At 45.0% G+C, this 18,404-nt stretch overlaps 3 protein-coding genes across 3 annotated transcripts; all 3 read right to left on the bottom strand.

Annotated features, from left to right (window-relative positions):
* Positions 1–2,936, bottom strand: LOC135892621 (immunoglobulin alpha-2 heavy chain-like). Its single transcript, XM_065420418.1, has 5 exons — positions 2,900–2,936; positions 2,293–2,622; positions 1,160–1,471; positions 663–773; positions 1–11 (listed from the first exon to the last, which is right to left on the bottom strand). The coding sequence occupies exons 1-5, from the start codon at positions 2,934–2,936 to the stop codon at positions 1–3; spliced, it is 801 nt and encodes a 266-aa protein (XP_065276490.1).
* A 3,946-nt stretch (positions 2,937–6,882) lies between these two features.
* On the bottom strand, positions 6,883–10,554 carry LOC135892336 (immunoglobulin kappa light chain-like). Its single transcript, XM_065420059.1, has 6 exons — positions 10,518–10,554; positions 9,924–10,256; positions 8,836–9,141; positions 8,111–8,239; positions 7,663–7,709; positions 6,883–6,978 (listed from the first exon to the last, which is right to left on the bottom strand). Exons 1-6 carry the CDS (start codon positions 10,552–10,554, stop codon positions 6,883–6,885), a joined length of 948 nt encoding a protein of 315 aa, XP_065276131.1.
* Positions 10,555–14,076: 3,522 nt separating this feature from the next.
* LOC135892335 (M1-specific T cell receptor alpha chain-like) lies at positions 14,077–17,980 on the bottom strand. The gene is made up of 6 exons (XM_065420058.1): positions 17,944–17,980; positions 17,367–17,699; positions 16,513–16,824; positions 15,734–15,880; positions 15,286–15,332; positions 14,077–14,172 (listed from the first exon to the last, which is right to left on the bottom strand). The coding sequence occupies exons 1-6, from the start codon at positions 17,978–17,980 to the stop codon at positions 14,077–14,079; spliced, it is 972 nt and encodes a 323-aa protein (XP_065276130.1).
* Positions 17,981–18,404: the final 424 nt, after the last annotated feature.

Here is an 18,404-nt window from a genome sequence, read left to right as displayed (position 1 = left end):
TCAACACTTGGCTGAAAAAGGAGTTTAGGATTGAGACAGTTTTTCATCTGCCCATAAGTCTGCTGCTTTCGCTCTTCTACTGAATTTCCAAAACAGACAGAAAAGGCCAAATCCAGCCTTAGCAGAATGACAGCGGTATTAGAACTGCCTGAATCCTAAATTCACTCATTTTGAAGACTCAGTTTTTCTTCACCATTTACAGCTGTTTTCTGACCAATTTATACCCCAACCCAGATTATCCTGCCACTTCAATGGGAGTTGTGCATTTACAACTGAATGGCTAACCAGGCCTCTGCTGTGTAATTTACATCACTGGTTACATCCCAATGGAATTTGCCCAGAGATTCCCAGGGGAGTTTCACCTGCTTATTTCAGGCAGAAGTTTGCCCTGTGTGATAATGCAAATGAGGAGTGATAGAAATTGTGTGTCAGCCATCAGATGCACTGGCGGTTCCAAGAGCCGAGCCTGGCTGAATACAGCACTCGTCTCTACAGAAGAGCTGCTGCGTTACATGAGTGTAGGAAGGAATAAATGTTCAATAGGGACGAACAGAAAGAACTGAGAGAACTGTTTTCAATTATTTTGTGAGAAATCAGCCCCACTATTAATAGGGCTGCTGCTACGTCTCCACACCTGGGACGGACTGTAGTGTGTTGATTACCTGGAGTAGAACAGCAGTGACTCCAGGCCAGGCTCAGGGACACCATCAACACCACCAGGGAAATCGCCACTGCATAGCGCAGCATCTGTGCCACACACCCGCTGGGATGGGCTGTGGAGGAAGTGGACACCAGTGGACCATCAGGAGGTGAAAGAAACTTTTTTGAATCTTTTCATTAAACCCTTTGGTTTTAACTTCCAATCCCAACTCTGTATTCACCTCTCCCCAGTAGTTATTATTTAATTCTTTACAGTGCTTTATAGGTACAATCTGGGTGAAAGCTGCTCTAGAAATCCGAGCTACATTGTCTTGGGGTCTCTCTAATGTCTCAGTTTAGCTTTCCCCAAATTCTCTGCAAATCTGCCTACTTTTAATTATGACATAAAATATTCCAGCTTTCTGGAATGGAAAGTTACGTAGAAGCAACTCGTATTGTGCCCACTTGACACCTATTTCACATCTGAATCTCCATTAGCCTCAAATATAATATCACTCACCTGCAGGATACCTGGTACTTTTCTTCACACTGCTGCCAGAAGAGTTGAATTTGACTTCACAGGTGAAATTCTTCCCACTGGTCCAGGTGTCCATGGGGACGCTGATGTGATTTATGAGCGTTAAAGATCCATCCCTTGCTCTCAATGAGCGCGTCAGCCCCTGTTCCTGCAGCTCCCCAGAAACACTCCAGGAAACATGGACTGGGCTGGACACTCCATGGATCACACAGGCCAGATTCGCTGTCCCAGTGACTTGAGTGCCACGTGGAAATGGAACCAGAAACATCACCCAGCTGCTGTTGGTATAACTGTCTGAGCAGAAGGAGGTGGAGAATTCAGTGCAATGATCAAATGATCTGCAGTCTGATTAAAGGTGTTAATCTTTCATTCAGAGACACAAGGTGGGTGAGGTAAAATCTTTCATTGGACCAACTTCTGTTGGTGAGAGAGACAAACTTTCAAGCTGCCACAGAGCTCTTCTTCAGGTCTGGGAAACGTATTCAGAGTGTCATTTTCCAGATCTGAAGAAGAGCTCTGTGTCAGCTCAAAAGCATGTCTCTCTCAGCAATCAAAGTTGGTCCAATAAAAGATACTATCTCAACCACCTTGTCTCTCTAATATCCTGGGACCAACACAGCTAAAACAACACTGCATATCTGTCACTAAGACATTAATTCAAAGGAACAAATGTATTGACGAAGGAAATATTAAATCACCACACCAACACTAACTGGGATATAGCGCAATACGTAGCTGTACTACCTAGGAAGAAAATTGCGTACAATTTTATACATTCTTTAAACTTTTCATTAACTCAAAATATTGTTTCATGCAAAAATAACTCTTAGGTTAGAAATATTCCCTACCTGGGTGCCCTGAACAGTCACAGAGAAACGTCAATAGTTTATTTTTGGTACTTTCAGGTTTTAAACATATATTTTCTAACAATAAATGTTATTATATAACTTCTATACCCATAGCATTTAATGTTTAGCTGATCTGTTTGGCTTAAAGCATGCTTTCCTTTGAACCATTCATCAATAGCTGTGGTATCTTGTCACATTTTAATGGGAACATGAAATATGCTTTGTCAATCAGTTGTGAATCTCCTTAAAGAAGCTGTGGTTCCCTACCTCCAACAATCAGTGTGGTTCCATTTCCAAAAATCAGATAGCTGCTGTATTCAAATGCACAGTAGTAAATGCCAGACTCAGTCTTTTGGATGTTGCTGATTTCCAGGGTCGAGCTGTGTGTCTCGTGTTTGCAAGCAAATTTACCTACATTTTGATCATCCAAACAGCGCTTAATGCAGGTGGGTGTCTCACCTTCTCTTCTCAAATACCAAAACATGCTACTTCCTCCTTCCAGGTTTTCTTTGGAAGAACAGTGGATCTTTGCGGTGTCACTAACTTCAACAAACTGGATCCGCTGAGTCTGGTACAGATATAACCGCACTCCTAGCACTGGAGAAATAAAATATCGTTATAGTCAGTGTCCGTCAGGTCTCCAAGTGCCACAGATGGACTGGATAGCTCAGCAATAGAAATTAGTTAATCTGATAATATCTATGCTCTGCAGCCTAAATGCTAAAAAACCTGCTATAACTTTGTACAAGTTGAATGGAAATACAATTAATATCCAGCAAAAGTTTCAAAACATATCATAGATACAGTATTCAATACTAGTGTCCTAATGAAGAGGCTGTTTTCCCAATTCCAGAGCTTAATGCAGAAGTTTTACCTAAGGAAGATAAAACCAGATACTCGGCAAAGATCATTTTCATAAAAATACTAGGACAAAATCCTGACACGCTGGCCCAAAGGCTGATGCCTAGTACACTGCTGCAGTGACTGGGTACAGTGGCTTGGTCATTTCCAGTGAGGAACGCCTCTGAGGAGGATGTGCTGTGGTGATAGATACTAGAGGGGTGGGTTAAAGACTCTGCAGCGGTTACAGAATTTCTTGTAGATTTTCTCTGCATTCCAGTGGCACAAGAATTGGGTATAAAGATTCAGAATAATTAAACATCCCGAATATGGATGATGTAAATAAACAAACCCACATGAGTTCAGAGCACAAGTCCCATTGACTGTCAACGGAAACTGCTCCTAAACCACTTAGGTCCTTTGACAATCCCAAGCCAAATCTCTCCCCAGCCTTCCATGTTTGGTTTATTGTAGCACAGTTCTTGGTGGCACAACGCAGGCATGTAATGATTGTTTGTTGTCTTCTCTTGGAGGACTGTTAACTTCACTTTAGATCATCAGACTGAAAGCTCTGACATGTGTGAGAAAAAAGACAACGTAAGACATGAATAGTGTAAGTCCCATTTTCATAAGTGACTTTGGGACAGATTTTCAAAGGTATTTTGGTATCTATAAATGCAGCCAGGTGCCTAGTGGGATTTTCAAACATGGCTCAGAGGGTTGGGTGCCTCACTCCTACTGAAGTCAATGGACGTTAAGCACCACCCCTTGAGTCTAGCAATAAACTGGTTAAAATTAACGGAACGGGGCTGGTTAGAAAGCTGCGTCTGGCTGCACAAAGCAGGGAGAGAGAAGTAAAGTGCATCTGTCAATGTCCCTTCTGAAACAGCTGATAACAGAGGGCAACGTGGACTAGTGATTAGAGCAATTAGCTCAACAAAGAACAGAATCCCTGGGTGTCTTGGCCATGTCTCCTTAACCCGCACCCCACTTGTGAGGCTGCTCTGGCTGGCGGCAACTCCCCTGGATCGATCTGTCACAAACCCCTTGCAGGCACTTCTCTAATGCTGGGGACCATCTTCCTTCTTCCTTCCATTTCCCTCCCCGCCTTCCTCCCTCCCATGGTTGGGAAGCGACCTGGGCTAAATCCTGCAGTCCCTGACTGAGGCAATGTTAAGTGGAAGCAGGAGTTTGGCCTGACGAAGGACGACTGGACTGGCCAAGATTCTGCCTGATTTCTAGCCCAAGGGCATTACTCACAATGACACAGCTTCCCCTTTGCACCAATGTAAAGAGGACTTTAGAGGACCATAAATTAAACTCACACTCACTTCCAGGCCCCGGTGCGTTACCATGGTAGAAAGGGACTTAGTACTAATGAGAATCCGGTCCCCGGGCTCGCTGTTAAGGGGCTGAAGGTTGTCAGTGGTCATACAGATAAGACCATAGAAATCATAACGCTATTCGAGCACAATGTCTGCCCAGGCCAGTTCCTGTAAGGGCCTGTTATCACCCTTCCAGTAACACTGATTGACAACGGTACAAAGCCCTATTTACTGCTCTAAGGATCCCAGCGACAATGCATTACAATGTGCAGTGCTTTAAGGAACAGCCGCTGAGCACCCATCACTCGCCTTGACTTTAATCAGCGTTGCGGTTGCCCAGCACGTCACAGGAAGTGCCTCAGCACCAGGCAGGATTGGGCCCTTACAGTGTATCTAGAAATCTCTTTAGACACTGTGGGGGTGGAGCGGGGCAGCTGTCTGACAGCCCCACAGCAGCACTGCGCAGTGCCTTAGGGCAGGAAGTGAAAAGGTGCAAAGTAGCCAACTGCAGCTAGAGGAGCAATTTTACACTCATGTAATTACCAGGGCTGGGCAGAAAACGGATTTTCCATCCCACACAAATTTTCAAGATACTGAAACATTTTCCTGTGTCGAATTGGTACAAAAAGTCAAAAGTTCAAAAATTTTCTTCAATCCAAAATCATTTTCGGTTTGTGTGAAAAGCAGCATTTTGTTTTAAGAATTTTGAAATGTTTCCTTCCAATTTTGAACATAAAATTTTTTGACCATGAAATATTTTAAAAAAAAGAATCGACTATAATTAGTGTATATTTCTAAGCAAGACGCCTTTTTGAACTGGACAACCAGAAAGTTTCATTTTGAAATTCTGAAACTTTTTTACCAGGTAAAAAAATTAATCAAAACTGACCCTTTTCCGATGGAAAACAAATCTTCGTTTCAACAAATGGGGATTTTCTGACACAGAAATGTTTCTTCTAAAGACTCCTGATCAGCTCTTGTAATTACCCACAGGGGAAGTTAACCAAGGAACCAGCTGTTCTCGTCTTGCTGAAAGCATCCTCAGTGACTGCAAGTCACCATTCATTCAAGACCTCAGTTTGAAGTCACAATGGAAAACTGGGCCCTCCTGCAGCCCCGTTGGGTTCAATACTCAGGGTAACATGAGATCAGATTCAGGCCCTTTGTCATTCAATTTTTATTGGCGCTCAGAGAATCATGGAAATGTCAGACTGGAAGGAACCTTGAAAAGTCATCCAGGTCCTGCCTCAGCACAGGGCTCTGGACAAGTAAACCTGGACCATCTTTGACACATGTTTGTCTAACTTCTTCTTAAAAACCTCCAGTGACGGGGATTCCACAACCTCCCTTGGACGCCTGTTCCAGAGCCGAACTCTCCTTAGAGTTACAAAGTTTTTCCTAACAACTAACATAAATGTCCCTTGCTGCAGATGAAGCCCATTATTTCTTCTCCAGACTTTAGTGGACAGCCCTTACCATCGTTGAAGGTGTGTGTGCGTAACAAGTTCTGTGTAACACATTAGTTGTATCATCCATCTTGAGAAGCACAGATGCTAAGTGGAATAGACAGGGCCGGCTTCTGCTCTCAGAGACTCCAGAGTAAATCCAGAGTAACTCCACTGACGGCAACAGAGCTCCTCCAGATTTACACTGCTGTAAACCAGAGCAGAATCGGGCCCAAAGAATTTAAGACGTCACCTTATTTATTACACAACAAGCAGAGCTTGATGCATTGAACAGATAAAAAAGGCAAGACACACAAACATCAATACTGGGTCTTTTTAATGAGTGACAGTTCAAATGACAGCTTGAACAACAACAAGTTGTGATGTAAACAGGCAGCGCGTGCAGGCTCAGGCACCAGGAGAGCTCCAGTCATTGATAAGGTGTTGTTATTGTTAGATGGTGCAGAGGGGCTGGCACATGGGGGCCTGTGGATCTCGCCCATGGGGGAAAGCAGCAGACACTACAGCAGCGTTTCTCAACCTTTTGAATATCAGGGACCGGCTTGCTGCCTCCCTAAACTGTGTCAGGGAGATCTCAGGGACCGACGCTGGTCCACGGACTGGTCGTCGAGAAGCACTGCTCCAGAGGAAGCACTGGAGTAGCAGCTCCCGCACTGGCCTGGGGAGAGATTCTCATCCATCCTTCCCCTTCACAATCCCATTGCACGTCCATGTAACGTTACTGCAAAGGGAGCATGAGTCTGCTGAGGATCAGGGGAGCTGGGAGCTGTGGCATATACGGGGGCTGCACATCCCCTCTGCAGGCTCCTGCCATCCGGCCTCACTCTGTGCAGGGAAGCTGCAGGCGTTCAGCTGCGTCCGGGTCCCTCTGCAGATGAGAGGATGATGATGACAATTATTGTGTTACCATAGCACCCATTGTGCTAGGTGCTGCACAAACACAGAACAAAGAGACAGCCCCTGCCCCAAAGAGCTTCCAATCGAATACACAAGTGAAGTGTAAAGTCGTCTACATCCTGATGCCTTTATATCCCAAAAGGAGATTTCCCACCTCATGAGGCTGGACTCTGTGGGGATCTTCTGAGCTTTTTATTCTAAACAGAGAAGGGGAGAAAATAAAAAAGAAAGGAGATGGAGACAGACAGAGCCTTCTTCCAGCTGCTACGTCTGATCAGCAGAGAACCAGCCATCAGTTCCCACATGTGGATTCCCCTGCACTAGACAGTTCAGGGTTTTGTGCTTTTCCCTCTGGCCGATCGCTGCATCGTGCGCCCGTTGCGATTCCGCGAATCAAAATCCAGATGAGCATATAAGATCCCACCCTGTTTGGCGACAGTTAGTAAAATTAGCCACCGCCTTGTAAAATGAAGGGCTACAAGCTGAGACAGAACTGAACCTCCCAGTGAGTTTAGCCTGATGAAAAATTCCCTCTCATCTCTTATTCTCCTACTTATCCTGTAAATGGTGCGTGTTATCAGAATGGAAACCAGCGCTGGATTCTGACTTTAAGAATCAGCTACTGACAATATTTGGCCAGATCCAAACCCCATGTCAATGGACAGTCTCCTATTGAGGTCACTGAGCTTTGGATCAGGGCCACAGGAAAATCTTCATGTGCTTAATATAATTTGTTATAGCTCTTTAGCTTTTAAGTGCCTAAAATGTTCCCAGTGCCACACAAAAACCCTATAAAGGGTATAGACAGAACCAATAAAACATCAAACTTCCCAACATCCTTGAGCAGTAAGTCTAGTTATCCATTTTTTACACATGGGGAAATAGAGACACAGAGAACTAAGTGACTTGCCCACTATCCCACAGTAAATTGGTACCAGAGTTAGCAGTAAGGCTCTTTGCTCCATTTCAGCTACTCCAACAGCTAGATCTCACTTTCACCTTCTCCTTCCAGAACAACCAGTTTAATTACTAAATATATGAAGTTGATGGATTAGAAATGCCTGAGAGACACATTGATTTAGACAGAGATAGTTTGCAAAGAGCCGTACCTGGTGCTCCTCTGAAGCTGGAGGTGCAGAGATCCTGGGCTGGAATCCTGGAACAAACAAAGACAACAGTAAAAGTTGCTCTTCCATGTTCACTCCCTCAGCTGTTGTTTATTGACTAATGGTGCATCCGAGCTGTGGGTGTGCAGGGCACCACCATGCATGGCACATGGAGAGAGGCTCATCAGAAAAGCTAGTGCTCTTTGTGAACTATAGACAAGGTGCCTTGGCCATGGGCAGTAGAAGCCTTTCTACATCGCTCCCTTTGTCACGGAGAACAAAGCTGTTCTCCCGACACAGGAAATTCAAGATTCAGAAAACAAACATTCTGAGATCAGTGCTGGCAGTTGTGACATTTGCAGCATGTTCATGTGTTGGACGGGACAGTAGCAAGCAGGGGAGTAGGATTTCTCTCTGTGGGAGAGGGGCTGGGCTGGGCTGTGTTTCTTACCTAGCGTGGAAGGGCAAAGGGTCCAGACGAGGCTCAGAGACACCAACAGCAGCAGCAGACCAGCACCAGCCGCAAGGGGCACAATGTAATGTGAGCACTCCCTGGCAGGGGCTGTGGAGGAAGCAAGAAAAAAAAAAAAAGACACAAGTAAGTGGCTGACTCCAGTAAAGAGGGTCGTGATGCCACCACATCCAGCTCGTCTCTCCTGATCCCCATTTCACCCCAGGTGTTAACCCCCGAGGAGTGAGGCTACATGAGCCTGCAGCACTTTTCTCCCTCTGTTGTGCCCGTGGCATTAGGCCAGTGCCTTCCCCTGTAATCAGAATCTTCTCTGGACCTTCTGCCATCTACAAAATCCTCCCTGTAGGTCTCTCCTCACCTCATTGCCTCTCCATCACTTTGCATATCTCATTGGAAAACATCTCTCATCTCAGATGCCTCTCAATTCCCCTTTACTCCTGGTATTTATTATTATTTAGCTCTTTACAGGGATTCATACGTACAATCTGGGTGAAAGCTGCCTTAGAGATCAGAACTACATTGTCTTGTGGTCCCTGTAATGTCTCAATTCACCTTTCTCCAAATTCTCTAGAGAAATTCTAACTAGAGTAATTCCACTTTCTGTGATGGAAAGTTATGTAGAAGCAGCTCTGACTGTGGCTACTTTACCCCTATTTCACATCTGAGTCTCCCTTAACCTCAAATACAATATCACTCACCTGCAGGATACCTGGTACTTTTCTTTACACTGGTGCCAGAAGAGTTGAATTTGACTTCACAGGTGAAATTCTTCCCACTGGTCCAGGTGTCTATGGGGACACTGATGTGATTTATGAGCGTTAAAGATCCATCCTTTGCTTTCAATGAGCGCGTCAGCCCCTGTTCCTGCAGCTCCCCAGAAACACTCCAGGAAACATGAACTGGGCTGGACACTCCATGGATCACACAGGCCAGATTCGCTGTCTCGTTGACTTGACTGCCATGTGGAAATGGGACCAGAAGCATCACCCAGCTGCTGTTGGTATAACTGTCTGAGCAGAAGGAGGTGGAGAATTTAGTGTGATGATCAGATGAGCTGCAGTCTGATTAAAGATGTTAATCTTTCACTAAGCGAAGGTGGGCGAGGTAATATCTTTTATGGGACCAACTTCTGTTGGTGAGAGAGAGAAGCTTTTGAGCTCCCACAGAGCTCTTCTTCAGGTCTGGGAATTTACTCAGAGTTCTGTGTGAGCTCGAAAGCTTGTCTCTCTCACCAACAGAAGTTGGTCCCATAAAATATATTACCTCACCCCCCTTGTCTCTCTAATATCCTGAGACCAACACGGCTTCAACAACACTGTCACTAAGACATTAATTCAAACAAACATCTATTGAAGAAGGAGATAGTAAATCATCAGACCACCACTAACTAGGATGTAGCACAATACATATCTGCACTAGCCAGGAGGAAAAGTGTGTGCAATTTTAAATTTTTTATAAACATTTCATTAACTCAACATATAGTTTCATGCAGTCATGGCTCTTAGGTTAGAAATATTCCCCTCCTGGGTGCCCTGAACAGTCACTGAGAAATTTCAATAGTTTATTTTCGGCACTTTCAAGTTTTAACATTTTTACTTATAAAATGTATGTGTATTATATCCCTTCTGTACCCATAGTATTTATTGTTTAGCTGATCTGTTTGGCTTAAAGCATGCTTTCCTTTGAACCATTCATCAATAGATATGGTATCTTGTTACATTTTAATGGGAACATGAAATATGCTTTGTCAATCAATTATTAGTCTCCTTAAACAAGTTAAATGGTTCCTTACCTCCAACAATCAGCGTGGATCCATTCCCAAAGATCAGGTAGCTGCTGTATTTATAGGCACAGTAGTAAATGCCAGACTCAGTCTTTTGGACGTTGCTGATTTCCAGGGTCGAGCTGTGTGTCTCGTGTTTGCAAGCAAATTTACTTACATTTTGATCATCCGAACAGCGCTTAATGCATGTTAGAGTCTCACCTTCTCTTCTCAAATACCAAAACACTTTCAATCCTCCTCCTTCCAAGTTTTCCGTGGAAGAACAGTGCATCTTGGCGGTGTCATTAACTTCAACAAACTGGATCCGCTGAGTCTGGTACAGAAATAACTGCACTCCTAGCACTGGAGAAATAAAATATTGTTAGAGTCGGTTTCCATCAGGTCTCCAAGTGCCACAGATGGACTGGATAGCTCAGCAATAGAAATTAGTTACTCTGATAACATCTACGCTCTGCAGCCTAAATGCTAAAAAAAGCTGCTCTAACTTTGTACAAGTGAACGGAAATGCAATTAAAATCCAGCAAAAGTTTCCAAACATATCATAGATATTCAACACTGAAGGGGCTGATTTCTCAATTCCAAAGCTTAATGCAGAAGTTTTACCTAAGGAAGATAAAACCAGATACACGGCAAAGATCATTTTGATAAAAAAAGTAGAACAAAATCCTGACACACTGGCCCAAAGGCTGATGCCCAGTGCATTGCTGCAGTGACTGGGTTCAGTGTCTCGGTTATGTCCAGTGAGGAACGCCTCCGAGGAGGATGTGCTGTGGTGATAGACACTAGATGGGTGGGGTAAAGAATCTACAGGGGGTGCAGCATTTCTTGTAGAATTTCTCTGCAGTCCAACGGCACAGGGGTGTGTATAATGATTGAGAATAAATTTAAACATCCAGAATATGGATGATCTATATAAACAAATCGATATGACTTCAGAGCATAAGTCCCTTTGACTTTCAAAGGAGAATGCTCCTAAATCACTAAGGTCTTCTGAGAATCGCAACGTAAATCTCTCCCCAGCCTTCCATGTTTGGTTTAATGGATCATATTTCGTGTTGGTACAACACAGACATGTAATGATCATTTGGCATCGTGTCTTGGAGGACTTTAATTGTACCTTAAATCCTCACACTGAAAGCTCTGACGTTTCAGAAATAAGACACTGTGGGATGCAATTTTCAAGAGTACAAGTCCCATTCTCAAAAGTTACTTAGGGCCAGATTGTTAAAAGTATTTTGGTGCCTATAAATACAGAGAGGTGCCTAGCGGGATTGTCAAACATGGCTAAGTGGGTTAGGGGCCTCATTCCTACTGAAGTCAATGGAAGTTAAGTGCCTCCTCCTGGATCTATCAATAAACTGGCTAAAAACAAACTGAAAGGGGCTCGTTAGCAATCTGCGTCTCGCTGCACAAAGTAGGGAGAGAGAAGTAAAGTGCATCTATCAGTGACCCTTCTGAAACAATTGACAATAGAGGGCAACATGGGCTAGCGAATAGAGCAATTGGCTCAAAAAAGACCAGATTCCCCAGGTTACTTCTCCATGTTTCCTTAGACCGCACCCCATTTTCTGAGACTGCACTGACTGGCTGCAGCTCCCCTGGCAACGTGGGGATCGATCTGTCACAAACCCCTTCCAGGCAGTTCTCTAATGCTGGGGACCATCTTACTTCTTCCTTCCTTCCCTTTCACTCCCTCCTTCCCATTGTTGGGGAGCAACCTGGGCTAAATCCTGCAGTCCTTGAGTGAGGCAATGTTAAGTGGAAGCAAGAATTTGGCTGATGAAGGATGACTGGACTGGCCAAGATTCTGCCTGATTTCTAGCCGAAGGGCATAACTCACAATGACACAACTTCCCCTTTGCACCAATGTAAAGAGGAGTTTAGAGGAGCAGAAATTACACTCACACCCACTTCCAGGCCCCTGGGCGTTACCATGGAGGAAAAGGGCTGAATGTTAAGGGGCTGAATGTTGTCAGTGGTTGTACAGATAAGACCACAGAAATCATAACACTATTCAAGAACAGTGTCTCCCCAGCAAAGTCCCTTATAAAAGAAAGTGCCTGTTACAAACCACCCAGTAATACTGATTGACAGTGGCACAATGCTTTATTTACTGCTCCAGGGATCCCAACACACTGCTTTACTATGTAAATTGCTTAAAGGAACTGAATGTAGGCACTGATCCTAAAAGCAGCTGAGGACCCACCACTCCCCTTGACTTTGCTGAGTGTGGTGAGTGTCCCGTGTGTCACAGTCGGTGCATCAGCACCGTGCAGGATTGGGCCCTTACACTGTATACAGAAATATCTTCATGCACTGTGGGGGTGGAGCGGGGCAGCTGTCTGACAGCCCCACAGCAGCACTGCGCAGTGGCTTAGGGCAGGAAGTGAAAAGGAGCAAAGTAGCCAACTGCAGCTACAGGAGCAATGTTACACTCATGTAATTACCAGGGCTGGGCAGAAAATGGATTTCCTACCCCACACAAATTTTGAAGATATCGAAAACTTTTCCTGTCATGAACTAGGATGAAATAATCAAAGTCTCAAAAATTTTTCTGGAACCAAAAATCATTCCGGGTTTGGGTGAAAGGAAGCATTTTGTTTTAATAATTTTCAAATGTTTCCTTTCAATTTGGACCATATAAAATTTGGACTATGTTAAATTTTCTTTCAGCAATAACTAGCTTAAACTTCTAAGCAAGGCATCATTTTGAACTGGAGAACCGGATTGGTTCATTTTTCAATTCTGAAACTTTTTGGAAAGTCAAAAAATTCATCAAAGCTCACCCTTTTCCCCACAGGGGTCTGGACGAGTAAAGCTAGACCATGCCTGAGAGGTGTTTGTTCAACCTGCCAGTGACGGGGATTCCACAACCTATTCCAGAGCTGAACTAACCTTAGAGTTAGAAAGTTTTTCCTAACATGTAACCTAAATCTCCCTTGCTGCAGACTAAGCCCATAACTTGTCCTGCCTTTAGCGGAAATGAAGAACAATTGATCACCATCCGCCATGTTTGAAGGTGTGTGTGTGTGTAACAAGTCATGTGTTAACACATTCGTTGTGTCATCCATCAAAAGAAACACAGTTGCTAAGTGGGATAGAAAGGACCGGATTCTGCTCTCAGAGACACCGGTGTAAATCCAGAGTAACTCCACTGACTGCAACAGAGCTCCTAGAGGTTTACACTGCTGTAAACCACTGTAAATTGAATCTGGCCCAAAGGATTGAAGAGGGCACCTTTCTTATTACACAATAAGCTGAGCTTGATGCATTGAACAGGTAATAAAGGCAACACAAACATCACTAGTGGGATTGCCGTCTGTTTTTAATGAGTGACAGCTCGAATGACAGCTTGAAAAACAACAAGTTGTGATGCAAACAGGCAGCACGTGCAGGCTCAGGCCCTTGGAGAGCTCCAGTCACTGATAAGGTGTTGTTATCGTTAGATGGTGCAGAGGGGCTGGCACATGGGGGCCTGTGGATCTCACCCAGGGGGAAAAGCAGCAGCCTGTGGAGGCTGAACTGGAGTAGCAGCTCCAGCCCTGGCCTGGGGAGAGATTCTCATCCCTCCCAGCTCCTCCTGCATCCATCCTGCCCCTTCACAATCCCATTGCACGTCCATGTTACGTTACTGCAAAGGGAGCACAAGCCTGCTGGGGATCAGGGGAGCTGGGAGCTGTGGCATATACAGGGGCTGCACGTCCCCTCTGCAGGCTTCTGCCATCCGGCCTCACTCTTTGTGCAGGGAAGTTTCAGCCGTTCAGCTGCGTCCGGGTCCCTCTGCAGATGCGGGGAGGATGATGATGATTGTGTTACCATAGCTCCCAGGAGCCCCAGTTATGGAGTAGGCCCCACTGTGCTAGGTGCTGCACAAACACAGAACAAAGAGACAGTCCCTGCCCCAAAGAGCTTCCAATCTAATACACACGTGACGTGTAAAGTCGTCTACACCCTGATGCCTTTATATCCCAAAAGGAGATTTCCCACCTGATGAGGCTGGACTCTGTGGGGATCTTCTGAGCTTTTTATTCTAAACAGAGAAGTGGAGAAAATAAAAAAGAAAGGAGACGGAGACAGACAGAGCCTTCTTCCAGCTGCTACGTCCGATCAGCAGAGAACCAGCCATCAGTTCCCGCATGTGGATTCCCCTGCACTAGACGGTTCACGGTTTTACACTTTTCCCTCTGGCCGATCGCTGCATCGTGCGCCCGTTGCGATTCCATGAATCGAAATCCAGATGAGCGTATAAGATTCCACCCTGTTTGGTGACAGTTAGAAAAATTAGCCACCGCCTTGTAAAATGAAGGAGGTGATCAGAGAGAGCTGGGATGAAGTTCTGACAGAACTGAACATCCAAGCGAGTTTAGCCTGATGAAAAATTCCCTCTCATCTCTGATTCTTCTGCTTGTCCTCTAAATTGTGTGTGTTTTCAAAACCAGTGCTGCATTCTGTCTTTAAGAACTCACCTGCTGATAATATTCTGCCAAATCCAAACCCCATATAAATGCACACTCTCCTACTGAGGTCAGTAACCTTTGGATCAGGCCCACAGCACCTGTCACTGGAAACAGGGCCGGCTCCAGGCACCAGCTTGGCAAGCAGGTGCTTGGGGCGGCCACTCCGGAGAGGGGCAGCAGGTCCAGCTATTTGGCGGCAATTCGGCGGACGGTCCCTCACTCCCGCTCGGAGCGAAGGACCTTCTGCCGAATTGCCGCCGCAGATCGCGACTGCGATCGCGGCTCTTTTTAAAAAATTTTTTTTTTGGCTGCTTGGAGTGGCCAAAACCCTAGAGCCGGCCCTGACTGGAAAATCTTGATGTGCCTTACAAATATAATTTCTTACAGCTCTTTATGCCAAAAATGTTCCCAGCTGCACACAAAACCCCTGTAAAGGGTATCGTCAGTAACAATAGAACATTAAAGTTCTCAGCATTCTTGTGCAGTTAATCTTCTCATCTGTTTTTGACATATGGGGAAACTGAGTCAGAGCATGTAAGTGACTTGCCCACCATCCCACAGTAAATTGGTACCAGAGTTAGCATGAAGGCTCCTTGCTCCCCTTCTGCTACTCCAACAGCTAGACCTGACTTTCACCTTCACTTCAAGATCCATCAGTTTAAGTGTGAAATGTATAAAGTTGGACTGAGGGACTAGAAATGGCTGAGAGACACATTGACTGACACTCTGAGTACGTGTTCCAGACCTGAAGAGGGGCTCTGTGTAAGCTTGTAAGCGTGTTTTCTCACCAAGAGTACTTGGTCTAATAAAAGATATTACCTCACCCACCTTGTCTCTCTAATATGGGACCAACACGGCTACAACAAACACTGCAAACATTGATTTAGACCCAGATCGTTTGTAACATGACGTACCTGGTGCTCCTCTGAAGCTGGAGATGCTGAGATCCTGGGCTTGAATCCTGGAACAAACAAAGATAACAGTAAAACTTCCTTTTCCACGGTCACTCCCCCAGCTGTAGTTCATTGACTAATGGTGCATCCGAGCTGTGGGTGCGCAGGGCACCACCAGGCACAGAAAAGGGAGAGAGGCTCATCAGAAAAGCTAGTGCTCTTTGTGAACTATAGACAAGGTGCCTGGGCCATGGGCAGTAGAAGCCTTTCTACATCGCTCCCTTTGTCACGGAGAACAAAGCCGTTCTCCCGACACAGGAAATTCAAGTTTCAGAAAATAAACATTCTGAGATCAGTGCTTGTAGTTGTGACAGTTGCTGCATGTTCATGTGTTGGACGGGACAGTTACAAGCAGGGGAGTAGGATTTCTCTCTGCGGGAGAGTGTCTGGGCTGGGCTGTGTTTCTTACCTAGCGTGGAAGGGCAGAGGGTCCAGACGAGGCTCAGAGACACCACCAGCAGCAGCAGACCAGCACCAGCCGCAAGGGGCACAATGTAATGTGAGCACTCGCTGGCAGGGGCTGTGGAGGAAGCAAAAAAACAGACACAAGTAGTGGCTGACTCGAGCCAAGAGGGTCATGATGCCACCGCATCCAGCTCTTCTCTCCTGACCCCATTTCACCACGGACCTTAACCCCTGAGGAGCGAGGCTACAGGAGACTTCAGCACCTTTCAGTCTCTCTGTTGTGCCCTTGGCATTAGGCCGATGATTTCTCCTGTAATCAGAATCTTCTCTGCACCTTCTGCCACTTACAAAATCCTCCCTGTATGTCTCTTCTCACCTCATCGCCTCTCCACATCTCATCAGGAAACAGCTCTCTGCACCCTCAAGTGCCTCTGTTCCCTTCTCCCTCTGACACTGGCTGTCATTTAACTCTGTAGGGTGCTTTACAGACACAGTTGGTGTGAAAGTTTCCACAGGAAATCACTGTCTGTGAGCACCGCAAGTCCCCTTTCCTCCTTCCCCAAAATTCTCTGCAGCTCTGCCTGCTCCTACATATTACCCGACATTTCACAACTTTCTCTAATTGCAAATTGCATTAAAGTAGCTCTGACCATGGACACTTTACCTGTCTAATTACCGTCATAATTATCATAGTGCCTCGGAGTCCCAGTCATGGTCCAGGCCCTCACTGGGCTATCGATCTCACTCCCCTCTACTCCCAGAAGCTAATATAAAATCACTCACCTTCAATAAACCTGGCAATTTTCTTCACACTCTTGCCAGAAGAGTTGAATTTAACATCACAGGTGAAATTCTTCCCACTGGTCCAGGTGGCCACGGGGACACTGATGTGATTTATGAACACCAAGGAGCCATCCTTTGCTTTCAGTGAACGTGTCAGCCCCTGTTCCTGCAGATCCCCAGAAATACTCCAGGAAATTTGGACTGGGCTGGACACTCCATGGACCACGCAGGCCAGATCAGCCGTCCCGGGGGAGAGGAGGCTGTGGGGAGATGGAGCCAGAGGCAGCACCCAACTGCTAGTGGTGTAACTGTCTGCAGAATAAAGCAGAGAGTTCAGTGTGACTCTCAGCTGAGCTGCAGTTTGATTTAGGGGATTAATCGTACAAGATGAAAGTAGCTCAAAGGATAAATGTGTTGTGCAATAGGAAAATATGAAGAAACTGACAAATGAAATTAAATCCAGCCCAAACTAAACACATATTTGCACTTAGCAGAAGGGAAACTGTGCTATCTTAGAAACTGATGCAGTCCTAGGAACATTTCCCAATTTCGTGTCATTTGAACACGGCTCTTAGGTTAAAAATATTCCCAGCATGTGCCCTGAACAGGAATATGACAGAAAATCTTCAAGAGTTCATTTTCACTAATTTCATATTTTATTTGTGCAAAATATATTTTTCTGTTCTTTCAGCAACCAAAGTTTACTCACTTTTTTTGGATTCAGACAGTCTGTCTTCTAACAATTCAATCTTTGATAAACAATCACAGCAGCTTTTTACATTTTAACGTGCACATGAACTATGTCTGCATTGTCATTCCATTTCATTTCTAACCATCCAGTTCTGTTTCCTTACCTCCAACAATCAGGGTGGATCCGTTGCCAAAAGTCAAGAAGATGATGTACGAATCGGTACAGTAATAAACCCCAGAGTCATTCCGTTGGGCATTGTAGATTGCCAGTGTCAAGTTGTGTCCTTCCAATATGCAAGCAACTTTATTTACATTTTGATTATCTGAGCAGCTCTTAATTAACATGGGGGCCTCGCCTTCTCGTCTCCTGTACCACTGAGCTGTCACACCTCCTGCTAAAAATTGTTCTTTGGAAGAGCACTGGATCTTTGCTGTATCATTAATGTTCACAAACAGGAACGGCTGAAGTTGGTGCAAAAATAACTGCACTCGTACCACTGTAGGAAGAAAAGAGGTTGTGTTATTAGAGTCATTTTTCAGCAGGTCACAATCTGCCCTAAATAAACTGGATTGTTCAGAATTAAACCAAATGCAATCAGATTACATTGTGCAAGAGCAAATGGAAGAGCATCTAAACTGTAGCAGAACTGTCCTAAGTTACCAGACATCATGAAAGCCTTATTGAAAAGGCTCCTTTTTCAATTCTAAAGCTTAATGATACGACTACAGCAAAAGCTTTACCCATGAAAGACAAAAGCAGATATTTGGTGAACAGCATGATTGTTACAAACAAGATCCTGAAAGATGAAATCTAAAACATCTGTCTGGCAAGCTGCTCAAGTGCAAAGGGTTCAACCTCCTGATCGGAACTGCTGAGGGGGTTGTGCTGTGGTGATAGATGCTTTTCACCGAGGCTTCTTAAAGAACCCTTTGGGGACAATCTATTTCTTGTCGGCTGTTGCTGCATTTGAATCTAATATGGATGTATTAGAACAATTCAGAATAACAAAATAACCATTAGGATGCGGCACAATGTAGAATATGCCTGAGATAGTTCAACACAGAAAAATGTCTACTGCAGAGACAGCAGGTACTAGGGCTTTCTGACGGGTCAGAAACCTGCAGATGACACTGGCTAAAGGTGCGATTCTGTAGACAGCAATGCACCCTGCTGCCTATTGCAAATGATTTTCCCAAGGGAT

Source organism: Emys orbicularis, chromosome 20, assembly GCF_028017835.1.
Source record: "Emys orbicularis isolate rEmyOrb1 chromosome 20, rEmyOrb1.hap1, whole genome shotgun sequence".
Lineage (NCBI taxonomy): Eukaryota > Metazoa > Chordata > Testudines > Emydidae > Emys > Emys orbicularis.
The sequence above is the reverse complement of the archived record's forward strand: the minus strand, read 5'-3'. Positions and strand labels throughout refer to the sequence as shown.